This window comes from Mobula hypostoma, chromosome 21 (genome assembly GCF_963921235.1).
Source record: "Mobula hypostoma chromosome 21, sMobHyp1.1, whole genome shotgun sequence".
NCBI lineage: Eukaryota > Metazoa > Chordata > Chondrichthyes > Myliobatiformes > Myliobatidae > Mobula > Mobula hypostoma.
In genome coordinates this window covers 24,049,674-24,067,741 of record NC_086117.1, presented here as the reverse complement: position 1 = coordinate 24,067,741, position 18,068 = coordinate 24,049,674, and the positions used below count along the sequence as shown (strand labels likewise).

Here is an 18,068-nt window from a genome sequence, read left to right as displayed (position 1 = left end):
CCAGTGGTTAATGGTCAGTAATGAAGGTAAACTCTCTCCCATACAATACCGGTTAAAGTATTTTATGCCCCAAGCAAGACTCAAGGCCTCTCTGTCAATCTGAGTGTAATTTTCCTCTGCACCGGTAAGGGAACGTGATGCAGAGGCTTATTTATTCATTGTTATTATCATTATTATTATCATCACCTGGTGCTCACTGTTTATGAACTTGTGAATTTCATTTGTTTTCTGCCTTTTGTTAAAACTAATTTATCTTGCTGTGCTTCTGAAGGGGGGAGAAAACCGTGCTGCACTTCAACAGGTAGGTAGTCGTCTTGGATTTGTTTTAAAACTTCCTTATCACCACTGTTAAGTTTTGAACTCCAAAACTAATTGAAAGAAAAACACGGGAGCCCAGGAATAGTCATAGTCATACTTTATTGATCCCAGGGGATCATGGAATAGCGTGTGTACTTTTCAGTTTTACTTTTAGTGAGACATGCACCAATGACTTGGTGGCGTGATGACGTATGCCATTCACGTACTTTTACATATAACCCGTAATGAATTATGTAAATAACAAAAAATACATAATCAAACAATATATTTACTATATTATTCAAATATTACTGAAATATTAAATACACAGCACTATGTACTTTTGATTCCATTAACATACCTTGGAGGTATGGTTACCAGATCATGTGTATTTTCAATCTGAAGGACATTTGTAAAAGTAAACCCGTTTGTTACCCAGGGACAGCCTGTAGATAGGTAATAATTCTAATTCTTTCTCATTCCCACACAAGGTGTAATGCAGAGAATAATGGGAACAACAAGTGAGAGTACGCAATTTCACTTTTTTAATTATATTTTTCAAACTTTTTTTCTCTTGTAGCCTTCACAACTTCAGCAAAAAAAAACAGATCCATTTTAGATTCAGTTGTCAGGGTGCAAATGTTGCAATGTTTCACAATAATGGCAACATCATCAAGTTTACATAATTTCCAAAAACCTTACAGCCAAGTAGTTGAATAAATTAACTTTGCAGGCTTGAGGATTGGTTGCCCTTAACACTTTCTCTTTCATACTGATTAATAAGTTAAGGGGCACGTAATCTTAACTCACTGAATTATTATCGGCACCTCAGTCTGACATAGAGGATGCCACCATTTTCTAAACAAATACCCTGATTGTCATATGGATTACATTAAACCATTTTACAGCTATCACCTCTTTCCCTGTGATCTGCGAGATGGCTTTAACATGTTGATAAAGTTCAATGTGGAGATGTTATTTCACTTGTGGTGCAGGAGGCAGAGCGACCCAAAATTACAAGCAATGAACATAAAATTTTCACTAATAAATCGACTGTGGTGTTCAGGAGAAATGCAGGTTTTCCCAGAGTGATGAGAATGTGAAGCTCAGTAGCTCATGGAGTGATTCAACAGCAAAGATATACTTAAGGGTAAACTAGAAAAACCTATGAGACTGGAAGAAGTAGAAGGGTATGGTAAAAGTGTTGGATAAAGTCCTACAAAGGAGACTTAAACATGATCACAAACCAATTAGACCCAAATGGGTTTCTGTGTTGTAAGTTCTCTGCAGTTCTGTGATAAGCATTGTTGAAGGGGAAATGCAAACACATGAACAACTGTAATAACCCTTGTGGTAAACACATCAGAAACCGATCTTACTGTAAGTCCACCTACTTAGTGCTGGAAGGTTTAGTCTTTCAGGTCTTAACAAGAAACATTAACATAGGATTTGAAGGAGCCTTTTCAAACCTGACCCTGTTGATCCATGGTACTAGATTAATAATATGCATTGGATCTACATTGTCTATGAAATATTTTCCAATGAAAATTGAAAGAATAGTATAAAACATCTTGGTAATCTACCAAGATGTTGGTGGTTCTCAGGGTCTTGGATATTGGAATATTGTGGTCTACTTCAGTTTGTTCTGAGTTGACCGTTCCTTGAAATCACCCCATTCTGGACAGTACCACATCCCATTCATATTCTTGACTATCAATGAATAGATTTTAAGGTTGGTTAATTAGGTTCCACTTGACAATTCTTTTTCAGGACCTCACCACAAAATGAAACATGTTATTTATGAAGAAACATTATTCACAGATCAAGAGCAGGCTGGTTTACAATCGCATATTGCAGTCATAATGAAATAGCATTCAGTTTGACATTTTAAGGCAAATACTTGCAATGAGATGCTTTTGCTAACTTAAGGCAGCATGGTCAGGAGATAGTTTTTTTTCTAGTACAAAAACAAAATTTTGCAAAAATTGTTCATTGTGCAATTGCATTCCAGGTTTGACCGACATTCAATAAAATTTCTTTGACTTGTGCGATGCTTCAACAGAGGACCAGAAGCCAAAGCTAAAGTCTTTAAGATGAGATGATCCCACAGTGTGATGGCCTTTAGCTCAGCAAACAAATCAGATTTCAGCACAGTGATGTTGTTCTCTACTGTTTTGGTTTAAGGTAGAGCAGTTGTTATATGATTAGTGCACAGGTTGGTTTTGAACATCCAGTGCTGTGTTGTATTTCAGGAGCATCAACACATTGCTAGTGATTTTGTTCTTTCAGTTCTTCGGAGGAATGACTACCTGCGATTCCCCAAAAGTCGGCCGCCACATCAGCACCTGAGCATCATTTGCGTTGGGTTTCTTTAATACATTGTGTGGGATTGGCTCGTTCTTGGTGAGAATCACAGGATGTTCTTGACTGATGGGCTCCATCAGAACAGCACGCTGTCCCAGGCTTTCTGTCGGATCCACAGCAATGTGAAGCTTCATTCTCCATTTGATTGTTTGCAAGACGATAATCTCACCTGTATCTTGATTGGCAGCGACCAGCCAAGTGGTGAAGCTTTGGTCTCTCTTTATACTGGATAGTTGGGGTATGTTGGACTTGTTGACGGGGATGGCCCAGGTGACGCTCGGGTAGAAGTTGTCATTCATGCTGACGGTAAAGCGGACCTCCCTTCTGGTGGGCCCCACTATTGTGTGGGTTTCAGTGGTGTTACCATACCAAGGATAGTTCACTCCATCAGAGTCACTTATTGCATTAATCTTTCCATCTCTGAGATCCGGCAGCTCCCAGCTGGACCTATGGTTTTGAGAGAAATAGTCATAAAATTCAGTCACATTCAGAACCTCTTCTCAATGAACAGAAATCTAATCTCAATTCCTTTCCCACTTTTATTATTACTATTAAAATATATTTTTAATTAAAAATAGTTATTAAAAAATAATTAAACAGAATATAACAATCCTCTGTTTGGTTCAAGATGCCTAACGCTCTCATCAGCAACTCACCAACTCAGTTGAATTCAAATGACACTTCTGCCTAACAGGATGTAGTCTAACCACAAACTGCTTAACTGCAATGCAAATAAAATTGTGGTGGCTGTTGAACTGCTAAAGGGTCAAAGAAGATAATGGAAATATTCCGGTTGTGAGCTGTAAACGTAGATGAGAACAGGAGCAAAGAACAGAAAGTTTCAAAAATGGATAGACATTCTTTAAAGAATCTTTTGCACTTACAACTCAGTTATTGTTTGTAACATCAGTACATCTATCACACTATAATAGAGTGTCTTGCTGAATATATCTGCAGACTAAAGCTGTTTCTGATGTCTGCCGGTGTTCTTATCAGCCTCCAGAAGGGCGATTGCTATAGGATAGAATGAATGGAGGGAAGTGATGTCTAAAGTACCCATTAGCACAGCTCCATTTCTGACTTGATTTGTCTGGAGAAGAACAATGGCAATGATATTTATACTTTTAAAGTACTTAATTGGCTGTAAGGAGTTTTTAAACAATCTGAGCCCATGAAAAGTTCTGTAAAATGCATCTGAATCGATAGTTGGAGACAATAGAAACACCAACAATTTGAGTAGGAGAAGTGTGGCCACACCTTTAGTTGTTTAAGCCCTAAGTTATTCAATTTCCTCTCAAACACAGTAGCACTAATATGTCCTCCAAGATCAAACTATTGAACTATTAAATAAATTATTCTGAGCAAGCATTTTAGTTAACTTTTCCAAACTCTAACAATCTAAGTATGTTTGAGATGCTGTACAAACGAAGTGTTGCAATGTGTGGTTGAAGATGAGAATGGGGTCAGTGTTTGAGCTCTGTAAAGGTACAGGAGGAACCATTCAGATTGGAATGGTGAGACCAATGAGCTAGTATCCTGCCCATCTACAGCTATAGTACTGTGCAAAAGTCTTAGGCACATATATATAGCCCGGGTGCCTAAGCTACTTTTGCACAGTACTGTATTTGTTGACGTGGAGCGGGGAGCAAGTTTGTAAATCTGGTGGGAGCAAAGGTGTTGGGAATGTTGAGGGAGGAGCACCATGGGAGGGGTGTGGGACAGGTGGCAGAGGAGGAGTGCCAGTGGTGCAGATGCAGACACTTCCCGCCCTGAGACACCCAGCAAGGTCTTTGATTCCAAACAACAGGTTTATTGATATGGTGCTTCCCACTCCCTTCCTTCGTTCTTCCCCCATTCCCAACCATGATTCCCTCTCCCTACCCCCTTCCCACTCTCAGCCACAATAGAGACCCATATCAGAACCAGGTTTATCATCACCCACATACGTCATGAAATTTGTTTTTTATTGCGATAGCAATACAGTGCAATACATAAAATTACTACAGTACTGTGCAAAAGGTCATAGGCACCCTGGCTATATATATGCAGTTAAGCATTCAGCACCCCAGCACTATATATATATATATATGACTTTTGCACAGTACAGATGGATGACAATATTTAAGGTGGGAAAAGAATGGCCAAGGAGAATGAAAAGTGATGGAAAATCCTGGGACTTCCTCGCATCAGATGTTACCAGTGACCTTGATCAAATTAATCCCCAGTGCACGAAAAGGCACCGGAAAAGATGCAAACAAAAGTATGGAATGATGCCTACACTCAGAGGCAGAACCTAAAAGGAAAGATTGAACAGGTTACAACTCTTCTCCAGGGAAAGTAAAAAAAAAAGATATGACAGAGGGCTTGGAAAATTAGGAAAGTTTTTGCAAGTTGTTGTTTCACATGTGGGGGAGACAAGTACTTGTAAAATTATGGACAATTTGTTGCTCCCCCTCCCCAGTGCCTCATTAGGTAACAAATTCCATCAAAAATCGTATCCTGTGAACAAAGCAAGAAATGCAGGTGTTGGCAGTCAATAGTATAAGGAGCAGCTTGATGAATTTGCATGGGAAGAAGGAAGAAAATTTGTGCTGATTGGACTTGAAGAAGCAGGGAGAGCAAATGCTGCTTGTGAGTAGCGTAAACACAATCATAAATTAGCTGGTCAGAATGGCGCCATCCTGAGTTGTACAATGTAACTGAATGAGAAAGAAGACAGTGCATCAGAGGGTGTCACTGAGAATCTGTCACAGTCAAAGACAGGTCTTTATTTTCATAAGCCTGTCAGAAAATTGTGGCTACAGGTCTTAATCCAGGGATTTAACCACAAAAATCTAGGCTGACAAGCTATTCAGCACTGAGGTAAATAAATATGTGAAACGAAAAGTTAATCTGAGGCCTTTCTGCTTAATCTCTCTGGTAATAAAAGGGACCCCATAGCATCATTTTGAAAAAGATCATGGACTTACGACCAATAACTTGGCCAATTTCATCTCTCAATGTGCACATCCACATATGATCTAGTCATTGATATACTGGTGCTCGGGAAAATGGGTCGGGCCAGGTAGAGCAAGTATCATTTAGAAAATAGTGATTATAAGACTTAGAATACTTAAGTTTACAAATCTTATGCAAAAGATTGAGAGTAAGATAGAACAGAGAAAAGAGCAAACAGATACTATTAATTTGTACAAGTGGGAACCAGGCTGAATACAGTAAGTTGAGGTGTGGCAGGGAAAGGGGAAATAATTACGTTGAAGGCTGGCAACAAATATAAAAGGTAACCGAAAAAATACCTTCTGGGCATGTAAACAGAAAGGGGTTGGAAGAGGAGGGGGTGGGGCTGATCAGAACTAAACGGGAAGGTTTATTTAGGGAGACTCAGGGTTTGACTGTGCAGGTAGTTGAGTACTTTCTATCGAAGTTCAAAGTACCTGTATTATCAAAGCATGTATACGTTTTACAATCTTCAGATTCATCTCCTAACAGGCAGCCACAAAACAGAGAAACCCAAAAGAAGCCATTAAAAAAATAGAAGACAAATGTGCAGAGAGGGAAAAAAAAACAGATCATGCAAACAATAAACACAAGCAAATAGCATTCTGAACTGAGGTCCACGAAGAGAGTCTGTCCACAATCTGTCCATAGTTCCGGGCAGAGCGGAGCAGTGAGCTGAACTGGCCTGTCCCTCACCTCAGGCCCCCACACCCTGACCTTCTCAGGATTCACCAAGGAAAACGCTGCTGCTAAAGTCTCAGAAAGGGCAAGTGAAGTTTCTGAAAGGGGTAAAAAGGAGGTGCAAGAAGGGGCCATCTATACAAAGAGGATAAATCACCTGGATCCAGAAGGGAGGTGTTCTAGGTTGTTGAGGGGTGGGGGATTACAGAGATCCTGGTTATTGTCTTCCTAACACCCATAGATTCATACGTAGTGTTTGAGGATTAGAAAACTACAAATGTAACAACCTCAGGCAAAGAAGCTGTAAAAACAAACCCAGCAACCACAAACCTGTCAATTTGACTCGTATGCTTGGTAAAGTTCTAGAAACAATCATCGGTGGGGGGTGGGGGGTTGGTATTAGCAGTCATTTGGACAAGCATGGATTTGTTAAAAGCGAACTTGTGACTGATTAACTTAATGAAGTTTTTTGATTAATTCACAGAGGACTGGAGTTTATACAATATGGTTGATCTTCCGGAAAGCATTTGATGAAATAATACACTCATCATCCGTCAGATTTCTAAATGGACATTGAACCCATGGAAAAGGATCTAGTGCTTTCCTGGCGTGTATGATGAATAAACTCTTGTCGGGCTTCCAGCCGGGTATGGGTATTGATTTTAACCAATATTTCGAGGACAAACTCTGACGAAGATAGCAGTTTGTCATTGAAATGTCGGTTAAAATCAACACCTGCACCCAGCTGGCAGCATGAGAAGTTTATTTGACTACCTCACTTTTAGTTATTATTTCTTATTTTGCACTGCTACTTTTTAAAAAATTAACTATTTAATGTGCATATGTACTTACTGTAATTCATCTATTTATGTTTTTCTATACTTATCATGTATTTCATTGTATTGCTGCTGCTAAGTTAAGAAGTTTCATGATGTATGCTGGTGATATTAAACTTGATTCTGATTCTGACGTTAGATTGAAGGCCATTGAATAAAAGACAGATAGTGTAGTCACCTGGACAGAAAGTAGTCTAAATAGTGGAAAAGAGGGTAATAGTGACGGGTTGTTTAGACTGAATAGAAATGAAAAATAAAGCTTCCAATGTCTCATTGTTTCATACTGGGACCACTGTTTTTACACACATTATATATGTGTGTGTGCGTGTGTGTTTTGAACTGGGGTCTACAATTTCCAAATTTCCGAATCTGCAGGTGACACTTGGAGGCGCAGTGGAACTGTGAGGAATGTAATAATAGACTTCAATATGTTGACAGATTGGTGGAGGTGACAGATGAATATTAATGGTGAGAAATGTTACCTGGGAGGAATGAGAAGAAATAATATAAATAAGAGGACACTATCTATTAGCAGTTTAAAAAAATGTGTGAAGGGAATTACCATTTATAATTTTCTTTGTTTTAAAAGCACTGAGACGTTATCGATAAGCCACGCAACACAGGTGAACGATATTCAGTCTGTTGTGGTTGTGCTGGCTCTTTGTAGCACAAACTTATTTGCTACATTGCCCCCACCCTCTGGCCATAACTGTGGTGTTTCCTGTATTACAACACTGACCACACTTGGAAAGTATTTCATAAGTTTGAAACAGTCCAGGACATTCTGAATTGCAAACCAACGTATAAGAGTGCTCAGTTCTTTCTCTGTGCCTTCATAGTACTTGGCTTCTTGGTTTTAAAATATCCCACTATGTTAAGTAAATGTTATTGTCATATATTTATGGAACCTGATAATTACGGTATTGTAGAGTAACTGAAGATGTATATCTTAAGATGAAATTTTCTGTTTTTAAAAAAAACATCTTTTTCGGAAACTGAATTACTAAAACTCATGGACTTGGCAAAACTACAAAGAAAGACTGACTTCTAATGTGTTTTCTTTCTGATGTGAAGAGACACCGCAGCTCTTTGCTGGCCTGTTAATTTTAGAAGCCAGGTTTTCACTCATAGTTTTGGCCCAGAAATAGAAAAGTAAACTCCTTAAAGCACAACCCACAATTTTAATTGGAGCCTTTGTGCAGGCTGGGTACCTCAAGCCGCTTTATATTAACAAACGGTAGACAAGGAAAGAATTGCATTGCTGCAACATCTTTCACAACATAAAGGCATCTCAAATCCAACCTCCATTTTGTGTACTGCAGCCTCCCACAAGCAACAATGCAATTCTTTCATTCATTGATACTTGTTCCTCTGTAGATGTTCGTCTCTCCTGTTAGCACTTCTGTGGCACAAATACTACCTCTCACTCAACAGTATCTTTTCAAATGTTTCTTGGTTTTGCTATACTCAGGTGTGGTCTACTTTTACTGAGAAGTTGAGAATGGAATTCAACTTCTTGCATTCATCAGCGAACATATCCCTCTCTCTGAATCTAATGATGGATATTCACAATGCAGTTGAAGACCGATGGGCCTAGGACACAGCTCGTAAAATCTCCTGCAAGGTGTCCTGAGCTGGGAAGATCGACCTCCAACATCTATCTTCCTTTGTGCAAATGTGTTTTCTCCCAGATGACCATTGCTTCCAGTTTTACCGGGGTTCCTCGATGCCACACTCAGTCAAATGCTACCTGGACACCTCACCTCACTTCCGGAGTTCAGATCGTGGCCCTAAATAATTGGTTGTTGGTGAACAAATTATTAGTGAGTATGTTTCATGTGACTGAAATTTTGTTGGTATTTTCCATCACTTCAGAGACTGATGGATCAGAATTAGTCAGATTGGAATGTCCAGCTTTTTTGTGAGGGGGATGAACTTGGACAGCCTTCCGCATGGCTGAGTGTCTGGGAACGGTTTGGTTCAAATCAAGTCTAGTTCTGGAGCACGTCTTTGTCTGGTCCCATGCCCTTTGCTACATCCAGTGCTTTATATTGAGTAAAGGTGCACTGAAATAGCTACAGACTGTCTTCCTCAATGGTGGGGGTTTCAGGAGGAAGCTGAGGTGGATCACTTTCCCAATACTTCTCCCTTCTTCCTACCATCAAGATCTGGTTGAACAAGATTGCCTTTTGCACTCGCTTGCTGGGATTGGGAGCAAGGGTGGGAAGGCTCTTGGAGCCACCACTTTCTTTTAGCTGTTTAATTGTCTGCAGCCATCCAAAACTAAACGTGATACAGTACACCTCTGCAGCTTCGATCTGGCCTATTCTTTCCGGCCCAGTTGTCGCGCCAAACAGCATAACAGAGGATTTCCGCAGTGAGAAGGCAGGTCTTTGTTTTCATAAGCCTGTGCTGTAGTCAATGCATGGGACTTTTACAGGGCCGACAAACTGTTGTTCCATTTGAACAAGACACTTGATGCCAGATGTTCGAAACAGATGTGAATAGGTGCTGGATTATGTTCACGGTGGCTGCATCCCTTGTTCAGCTCAGTAGAATGGTGATTTGAACACACTACTGTACAAACTCACAGCCAAGCGTGCTAACCCACTGAGCTATGACTCACGCATAAAGGTTTGGAGGAAGTCCAGATTGCTGAATTAAAAGTGTCCTGAATTTAACCCGCAGGTTAAACGATAAAATGGCAATTAGCTCAACAACTTTGAGGCAATAAAGCATCAAAGTACAGGAATTTTATAAAGTTTGGGAGTGGAAGTTGCATCTTCCTTCAGATTAAAATAAACTTTAGAAAGGTAAATTGTTCACAGAACCTAAGGATAATCCTTCCTAAAAAAAATACTGAAGGCAGGTGACAAAATATCCAACAACTATAATGAGCAAACAAGTTTGCTGCAATATTTCCTAACAGAACACGGGATGAAATGGTTAAAATTATTTGGGCTATTAAGCACACTTTCTGTGTAAAGCTAATGCAGTCATGTACTCTTTCTCCCTCCTCACAAGCAAGATCTGGACCAAACCTCTACATGAATCAAGCCAATACATTTCCTTCCTCCTCTAGTCCTTGCTTAAACCTAGCTTGAATTCTGTAACGTTCAGGTGTGGATTCTTCTTCAAGAAGAATTTGACTAAATTGATCTCTCTCGTCATCTTGAACGTAATGGAATTTCTCAATGTACTGTCATTAATTGTGCAAACTATACAGAAGAGACAACATTCAAACTTGGCACAAATGATTTGAGAGTTGCTATGAAATGTGACACTTGTTAAGTTGATTGATCTGCTCCCTAAATCTTCTCTAATCAAAGAGACTACAAATAGAAAATAGATCCTGTAGGGAACTGGGAGAGTTATTTTTCACAACACAAAGCAGTTGAGGCCAGTTGCAGGGGTATTCAAAGGGAAGCGTAATAATGCCAATGGGAGGGAAAAGTACAGCACAGGAACAGGGCTGCAACCCACAATGTTGTGTTGAACTAATTAATAATCAAATGCCCAATTGAACTAATCATTTCTGCCTACAAAATATCCATATCCTTCTATTTGGTATGAATTCATGTGCATCTAGAATGCCCCCATTGTATTCGCTGTGTATTCCAGGCATCCACCACTTTCTGTAAAACTAACTTGCTCTGCCCATCTCCTTTGAACTATCTTAAATGCATGCCCTGGGGAAAAGATAGCGGCTGTCTACTCTCTATGCCTCTCATAATCTTGTAAACCTCTACCAGATCTCCTCTCAGCTTCTGCCACTCCAGAGAAAGCAACTCTCTAATCCAGGCAGCATCCCACTAAACCTCTGCATCCTGCACCCTCTCCAAAACCTCAACATCCTTTCTAAAATGGAGTAAGCGGAACTGAATGCACTAACCCAGATGTGGCCTAACTAGAGTTTTATAAAGTTGCAACATAACTTCCTGAGTCTTGAACTCAATTCTTCAACTACTAAAGGCAAGTATGTTTTTTTTAACCATTTCATCAACCTGTGTTCAGGGAGCTATGGACTTGGACCTCAAGATCCTTCTTCTCAACAACTCTGTTAAAGGTTTGCCATTTCTTTATACTTGATCTTCCAGGATGCAAAACTTCACACTTAGCCTGGCAAAACTCCACATGCCTTTTCTCCACCAATTTCTGCAACTAATCTATATCCTGCTGTATCCTTTGCTCTCTCTATGCTGTCCACAACACCACCAATCTTTGTATCATCTGTAAGCTTAGTAACCCACCCATCTGTGTTTTCATCAGGTCATTTATATGTATAACAGCAAAGATCCCAGATTACTCATAGACTTCCAGACAGACTAAGGTCCATCAACCACTACCTCATTTCTACAGGCAAGACAATTATGAATTCTTAATCTTCTGGATAAGCCACCCATGAGGGACCATTTTAAACGTTGTGCTAAAATCCATGTAAACAACACCCACAGTACTATCTTCATCAGTCTCCTTCATAACCTCCTCAAAAAATACAAGTTAGTAAGATGTCATGCTGATTGTCCCAAATCAGGCCATAGCTTTCCAATTGTCCATGGATTCTATTCCTAAGAATCTTCTCCAGTAACTTCCCTGCCAATGACGTGAGATTCACTGGTCTATAGTTTCCAGGATTACCCTGTTTCCCTTTTTGAATAATGCAATAACATTAGCTACTCATCAGTCCTCTGGAACTTTGCCTGTGGCTAAAGAGGACACTGTGGATAAAGAGGATATTGGTCAAGGCCCCAGCAATGCCTCTCTGAAGTGGTTAACATAACACTATTACAGAGGCAACAACCCGGATTCAATTTCACCGCTGTCTGTAAGGAGTTTGTACGTTCTCCCCATGACTGTGTGAGGTTTCCTCCGGGTGCTCTGGTGTCCTCCCATTTTCCAAGGATGTTTGGGTTACTAGGTCCATGGGCAGCATGGGCTCATTTGCTTCGATGGGCCTGTTACTGAGCTGTAACCTAAGTAAGTTAGTAAATAAATAAAAGTTTACGCTGTGGGCAATAAGTCTTTTGCACATGGTAATTCAAAGATATGACATAGAACACAGAAATTTACAGCACATTACAGGCCCTTCGGCCCACAACATTGTGCCAACCATGTAACCTACTCAAGAGACTGCCTAAAATTTCCCTAGTGCATAGCCCTCTATTTTTCTAAGCTCCATGTACCTATCTAAGAGTCTCTGAAAAGACCCTATTGTATCCTCTTCCAATACCACTGCTGGCAGTACATTCCACACACCCACCACTCTCTGTGTGAAAAACTTACCCCTGACATCCCCTCAGTACCTATTTCCAAGCAACTTAAAACTGTGCCCTCTTGTGTTAGCCATTTCAGCCCTGGGAAAAAACCTCTGGCTATCCACACGATCAATGCCTCTCCTCATCTTATATACCTCTGTCGGGTCACCTCTCATCCTCCGTCGCTCCAAGGAGAAAAAACCAAGTCCACTCAACCTATTCTCATGAGGTACGCCCTCTAATCCAGGCAACATCCTTGTAAATCTCCTCTGCACTCTCTCTATAATATCCACATCCTTCCTGTAGTGAGGTGACTAGAACTGAACATAGTACTCCAAATGGGGTCTAACCAAGGTCTTGTATAGTTGTTACATTACCTCATGGCTCTTGAATTCAATCCCATGGCTGATGAATGCCAATACACCATACCCCTTCTTAACAACATTGTCAACCTGCGCAGCAGCTTTGAGTGTCCTATGGACACGGACCCCAAGATCTCTCAGATCCTCCACACTGCCTCGAGTCTTACCATTTACATTATATTCTGTCCTCAATTTGGACCTACCAAAATGAACCACTTCACACTTGTCAGGGTTGAAGTCCATCTGCCTCTTCTCAGCCCAGTTCTGCATCCTACTGATGTCCTACTGCAACCTCTGACAACTCTGCAGACTATCCACAACACCCCCAACCTTTGTGTCATCAGCAAACTTTCTCATCCACCCTTCTACTCCTTCATCCAGGATGTCTATAAAAATCACAAAGAGGAGGGGTCCCAGAACAGAACCCTACGGAACACCACTGGTCACTGACCTCCATGCAGAATATGAACCATCTACAACAACACCCTTTGCCTTCTGTGAGCAAGCCAATTCTGGATCCACAAAGCAAGGTCTCCTTGGATCCCACGCCTCCTTACTTTCTGAAGGAGCCTGGCATGGGGAACCCTATCAAATGCCTTACTGAAATCCATATACACTACATCCACTGCTCTACCTTCAACAATGTGTTTTGTTACTTCCTCAAAGAATTCAATCAGGCTCGTAAGGCACAACCTGCCCTTGACAAAGCCATGCTGACTATCCCTTATCAGATTATGTCTCTCCAAATGCTCATAAATCCTGCCTGTCAGGATCTTCTCCAACAACTTGCCCTCCACTGAAGTCAGACTCGCTAGTCTATAATTTTCTGGGTTAACTCCCTTTCTTAAACAAGGGAACAACATTTGCAACCCTCCAATCCTCCATACTTCTCCCGTTCCTATTGATGACGCAAAGATCATCGGAAGAGACTCAGCAATCTTCTCCCTCGCTTCCCACAGTAGCCTGGGGTATGTCTTAACTGGTCCCGTTGACTTATCTAACTTAAAGCTTTCCGAAAGCTCCAGCACATCCTCTTTCTTAATATCTATATGCTCAAGTGTTTCAGTCCACTGTAAGTCATTCCCACAATTGCCAAGGTATTTTTCCCTAGTGAATACTGAAGCGAAGTATTCATTAAGTACCTCTGCTGCCTTCTCCAACTCTATGCACACATTTCCACTATCGCACCTGATTGGTCCTATTCTCACATGGCTCATCCTCTTGCTCTTCACATATTCTTAAGCTCCTCCCTAGCAACCTTGTAATTTTCTAGAGCTCTAACAGAACCTATTTTCTTGAATCTTTTGTAAGCTTTTCTTTTCTTCTTAACTAGACTTTCTACATACTTTGTACACCATGATTCCTTAACTCTTCCATCATTTCCCTGCTTCAATGGAACATACCATTGACATTTCAAAAGAAACATAGGACGTTAGATCAAACAAGAGAAAATCTGCAGATGCTGGAAATCAAAGTCATACGCACAAAATGCTAGAGGAACTCAGCAGGCCAGGCAGGATCTATGGAAAAAAGTAAACAGCTGACGTTTCAGGCTGAGACCCTTCTTCGGAAATCCAAGTCCTGATGAAGGGTTTCAGCCCGAAACATCGACTGTACTCTTTTCCATAGATGCCGCCTGGCCTGCTGAGTTCCTCCAGCATTTTGTGTGTGTGATGTTATAATAAAGCCAATATTCTCAAGGAGGGCCAATTTCAGAGCAAATTGGAACAATTAAATCAGTTTTTTTTTTAATCATCTGAAGTTGACTACTGGACTGTTTTATCATAAGGCCTTAAAAAAAAAGTTGATTTAAAATCCTTCGATGTGAAATGCAATTCAACAGTGCTTCAATAACGAAGGATAATGTGTACTGACAGTATTGAGCAATGTGCCAGGGACACTGCCTCACACTTGAAACGTGATAATAATTATCTCTGTAACACTCCCAGAATCTGACTGAACCAGTGCCAGTGGAGGTTCTGGTTAGAATCACTACTTGTTTGTGAGCAATGCTTGTTCACAGACGAGCGCCGTAATGTGTGTGACTCGCACACCTCTGGTTAACTTCACAGAGCCCACACATAACCGGTTCCTGGTTTTCATATCTTGCAAAGTGCAGAACCTCCCAAAGTAATTAACTCACATTTTAGGACTTCTCCCATCTTCCATCCTATTTTTTTTCTGTTAGTACATAGCTAATGTGCTGGGAACGGATCCAGCGGTAGGGGCATGTTCCTTGTGTGACATGTGGGAACTCTGGGAGACCTCCAGCCTCCTTGATAACTGCATCTGTGTGAAGTGCATCAAGCTGCAGGTCCTTAGGGACCCTGTTAAGGAGCTGCAGCTGGTTGATCTTCAGCTCCTCTGGGAAAATGAGAAGGTGACAGATTGGAGCTACTGAGAGGTAGTCACTTCGAAGTTGCAGGAGTCAGGTACCCTGGTGACTGTCAGGAGACGGAAAGGGAATAGGCAGCCAGTGCAGGACTACCCCTGTGGCTGTTCCCCTCAATAATGTACACCGCTTTGGATACTGTTCGAGGAGATAACATACCAGGAGGAAGCTGCAGCAAGCCTATCTCTGGCAGGGGTCTGGCTATGTGGCTCGGAAGGGGGCGGGGTGGGGGAGAAGAGGAGTGCAGTAGTGATAGGGGATTCTATAATCAGAGGAGCAGACAGCAGATTCTGTGGATGAGAAAGAGACAGCCGGATGGTATGTTGCCTCCCAGGTGCCAGGATCGGAGATGTCTTGGACCAATACTATGGTATTCTAAAGCAGGAAGGTGAAAGAAGTTGTGGTGATATTGGTACCAATGACAGGTAGAAAAAGGGAGGAGGTCCTGAATCGAGAACTTAGGGAGTTAGGCAGAAAGTTGAAAAGCAGGATGTCCAAGGTAGTAATCCCTGGATTGTCTGTGCCATGCACCAGTGAGGGTAAGAAGAGGGTGATTTGGCAGATGAATGCTTGGTTGAAGAATTGGTGCAGGGGGCAGGGTTTCCGACTTCTAGATCGTTGGATTTTCTTTTGGGGAAGGTACGACCTGTACAAAAGGGATGAGTCCCAAGGGATGCAAGTATCCTTGTGGGCAGGTTTGTTCGAGCAGTCAGGGAGGGTTTAAACTAATTTGGCAGGGTGATGGGAATTGGAGTGATCGGCCTGAGGATGGGGCAGTTGGTTTACAAGTAGATGCAGTGTGTCAAGAGACTGTGAGGAAGGACTGGCAGATGATAGGGCAAATTTGCAGTCAGTAGGATAGTTCGAGTGTAACAGGGGGCCAAAATAAAAAGGGTGATGACATATTATATTGCAACACATGCAGTATACAGAATAAGGCAGGTGATCTAGTAACACAGATAGAAATTGGCAGGTATGATGTTCTGGGCATCTCTAAGTTGTGGTTGAAAGACGATGATAGTTGGGAGCTTCACTTCAAAAGATACAGACAAATAGGCAGAGGAGGTGGAGGGGTTCTGTTGGTAAAAAATGAAATCAAATCATTAGAAAGATCGGAAGATAGAGAATCCTTGTGGGTAGGGTTAAGAAACTACAATGGTAAAGAGCCCCTGATGGGAGTTGTATGCAGGCCTTCAAACAGTAGCCATGATTTGAGCTACAAATTACAATGGGAGATAGAAATGGCATTTAAAAGGGCAATGTTACGATAGACATGCAGGATTTCAATATGCAGGTAGATTGGGAAAATCAGGTTGATGCTGAATACCAAGAGAGGGAATTTGTAGAATGCCTATGAGATGGTTTTTTAGAGCATTTTGTGGTTGAGCCCACTAGAGGAACAACAATTCTAGAATGGGTACTAAGTAACAACCCAGATCTGATTAAGGTCTAAAGGAAAAGGAACCTTTAGGATACAGTGATCATAATACGATTGAACTCACCCAATGGTTTGAAAAGGAGAAGCTAAAATCAGATGTATCAGTATTACAGTGGAGTAAAGGGAATTACAGAGACATGAGAGAGGAGTTGGCAAAGGTTGATTGGAAGGGGACACTGACAGGGGTGATGGCACAACAGCAACAGCTGGTGTTTATGGGGGAAGTTTGGAAGGTGCAGGAAAAATACAGCCCGAAGATGAATAAGTATTCCAAAGGGAGAATGAGGCAACCATGGCTGACAAGGGAAGTCAGAGACAGCATAAAAGCAAAATAGAAGGCATATAATAGAGCAAAGATTAGTAGGAAGTTAGAGGATTGGGAAGCTTTTAACAACCAACAGAAGGCAAATAAACAAAGCCATAAAGAGAGAAAAGATGAACTATGAAGGTAAGCTAGCCGATAATATAAAAGACGATACAAAAAGTTTTTTTTTCAGATATATAATGAGTAAAAGAGAGCTGAGAGTGAATAACAGACCACTGGAAAATGATGCTGGGGAGGTAGTAATGGGGGAACAAATAAATGTTGACAAACTTAATAACTATTTTGTGTCAGTCTTCACTGTGGAAGACACTAGCAGCATGGCAGAAATTCGAGAGTGCCATTGCTATTATTAATGCAGAGGTGCTTGGGAAGCTGAAAGGTCTGAAGGTAGGTAAGTCACCTGGACCAGATAGACTACACCCCAAGGTTCTAAAAGAGGTAGCTGAAGAGATTGTGGAGGCATTAGAAATGATCTTTCAAGAATCACTAGATTCTGGAATAGTCCCTCAGGACTGGAAAATTGCAAATACTGTATCATTCCACTCTTTAATAAGAGAGGGACACAGAAGAAATTATAGGCCAGTTAGCCTGACTTCAGTGGTTGAGAAGATGCTGGATTAGTTTAATGTTTTTGAGTTATTAAATATAGCAGGTACATAGATAGGTGGAGGGGCAGGTAGTGTTGAGGGAGCAAGGTGTCTGCGGAAGGACTTGAACAGATTGGGGGAAAGGGCAAAGAAGTGGCAGGTGGAATATCAAGCAGCAAACTGTATGGTCATGCACTTGGGCAGAAGGAACAAAGATGTGAACTAATTTCTAAATGGGGAGAAAATTCAAAACTCAGAGGTGAAAAGGAACTTGGGAGTCCTCGTGCAAGATTCACTAAAGGGTAACTTGCAGGTTGAGTCTGTGGTGAGGAAGGCAAATGCAATGTTAGCATTCATTTCGAGCGGACTAGAGCTCAAAGCAAGGATGTAATGCTGAGGCCTTATAAGGCGTTGGAGAAGGTTCAGAGGAGCTTCAAGAGAATGATCCCAGGAATGCAAGGGTTAGCATATAAAGAGTTTTTGATGGCTCTGGGCCTGTACTCGCTGGAGCTTTGAAGAATAAGGGGGGAATCT

The 18,068-nt window shown here is 41.2% G+C and overlaps 1 protein-coding gene across 1 annotated transcript in view; it reads right to left on the bottom strand.

Moving 5' to 3' along the window:
- Window positions 1-406: 406 nt before the first annotated feature.
- fam78ab (family with sequence similarity 78 member Ab) overlaps window positions 407-18,068 on the bottom strand; it is a 31,209-nt gene continuing 13,547 nt past the window's right edge. The window contains exon 2 of the mRNA XM_063073638.1: window positions 407-3,108. Coding sequence (XP_062929708.1) covers window positions 2,583-3,108 — 526 coding nt within the window. The 3' untranslated portion in view covers window positions 407-2,582. The remainder of the gene's footprint in view (window positions 3,109-18,068) is intronic.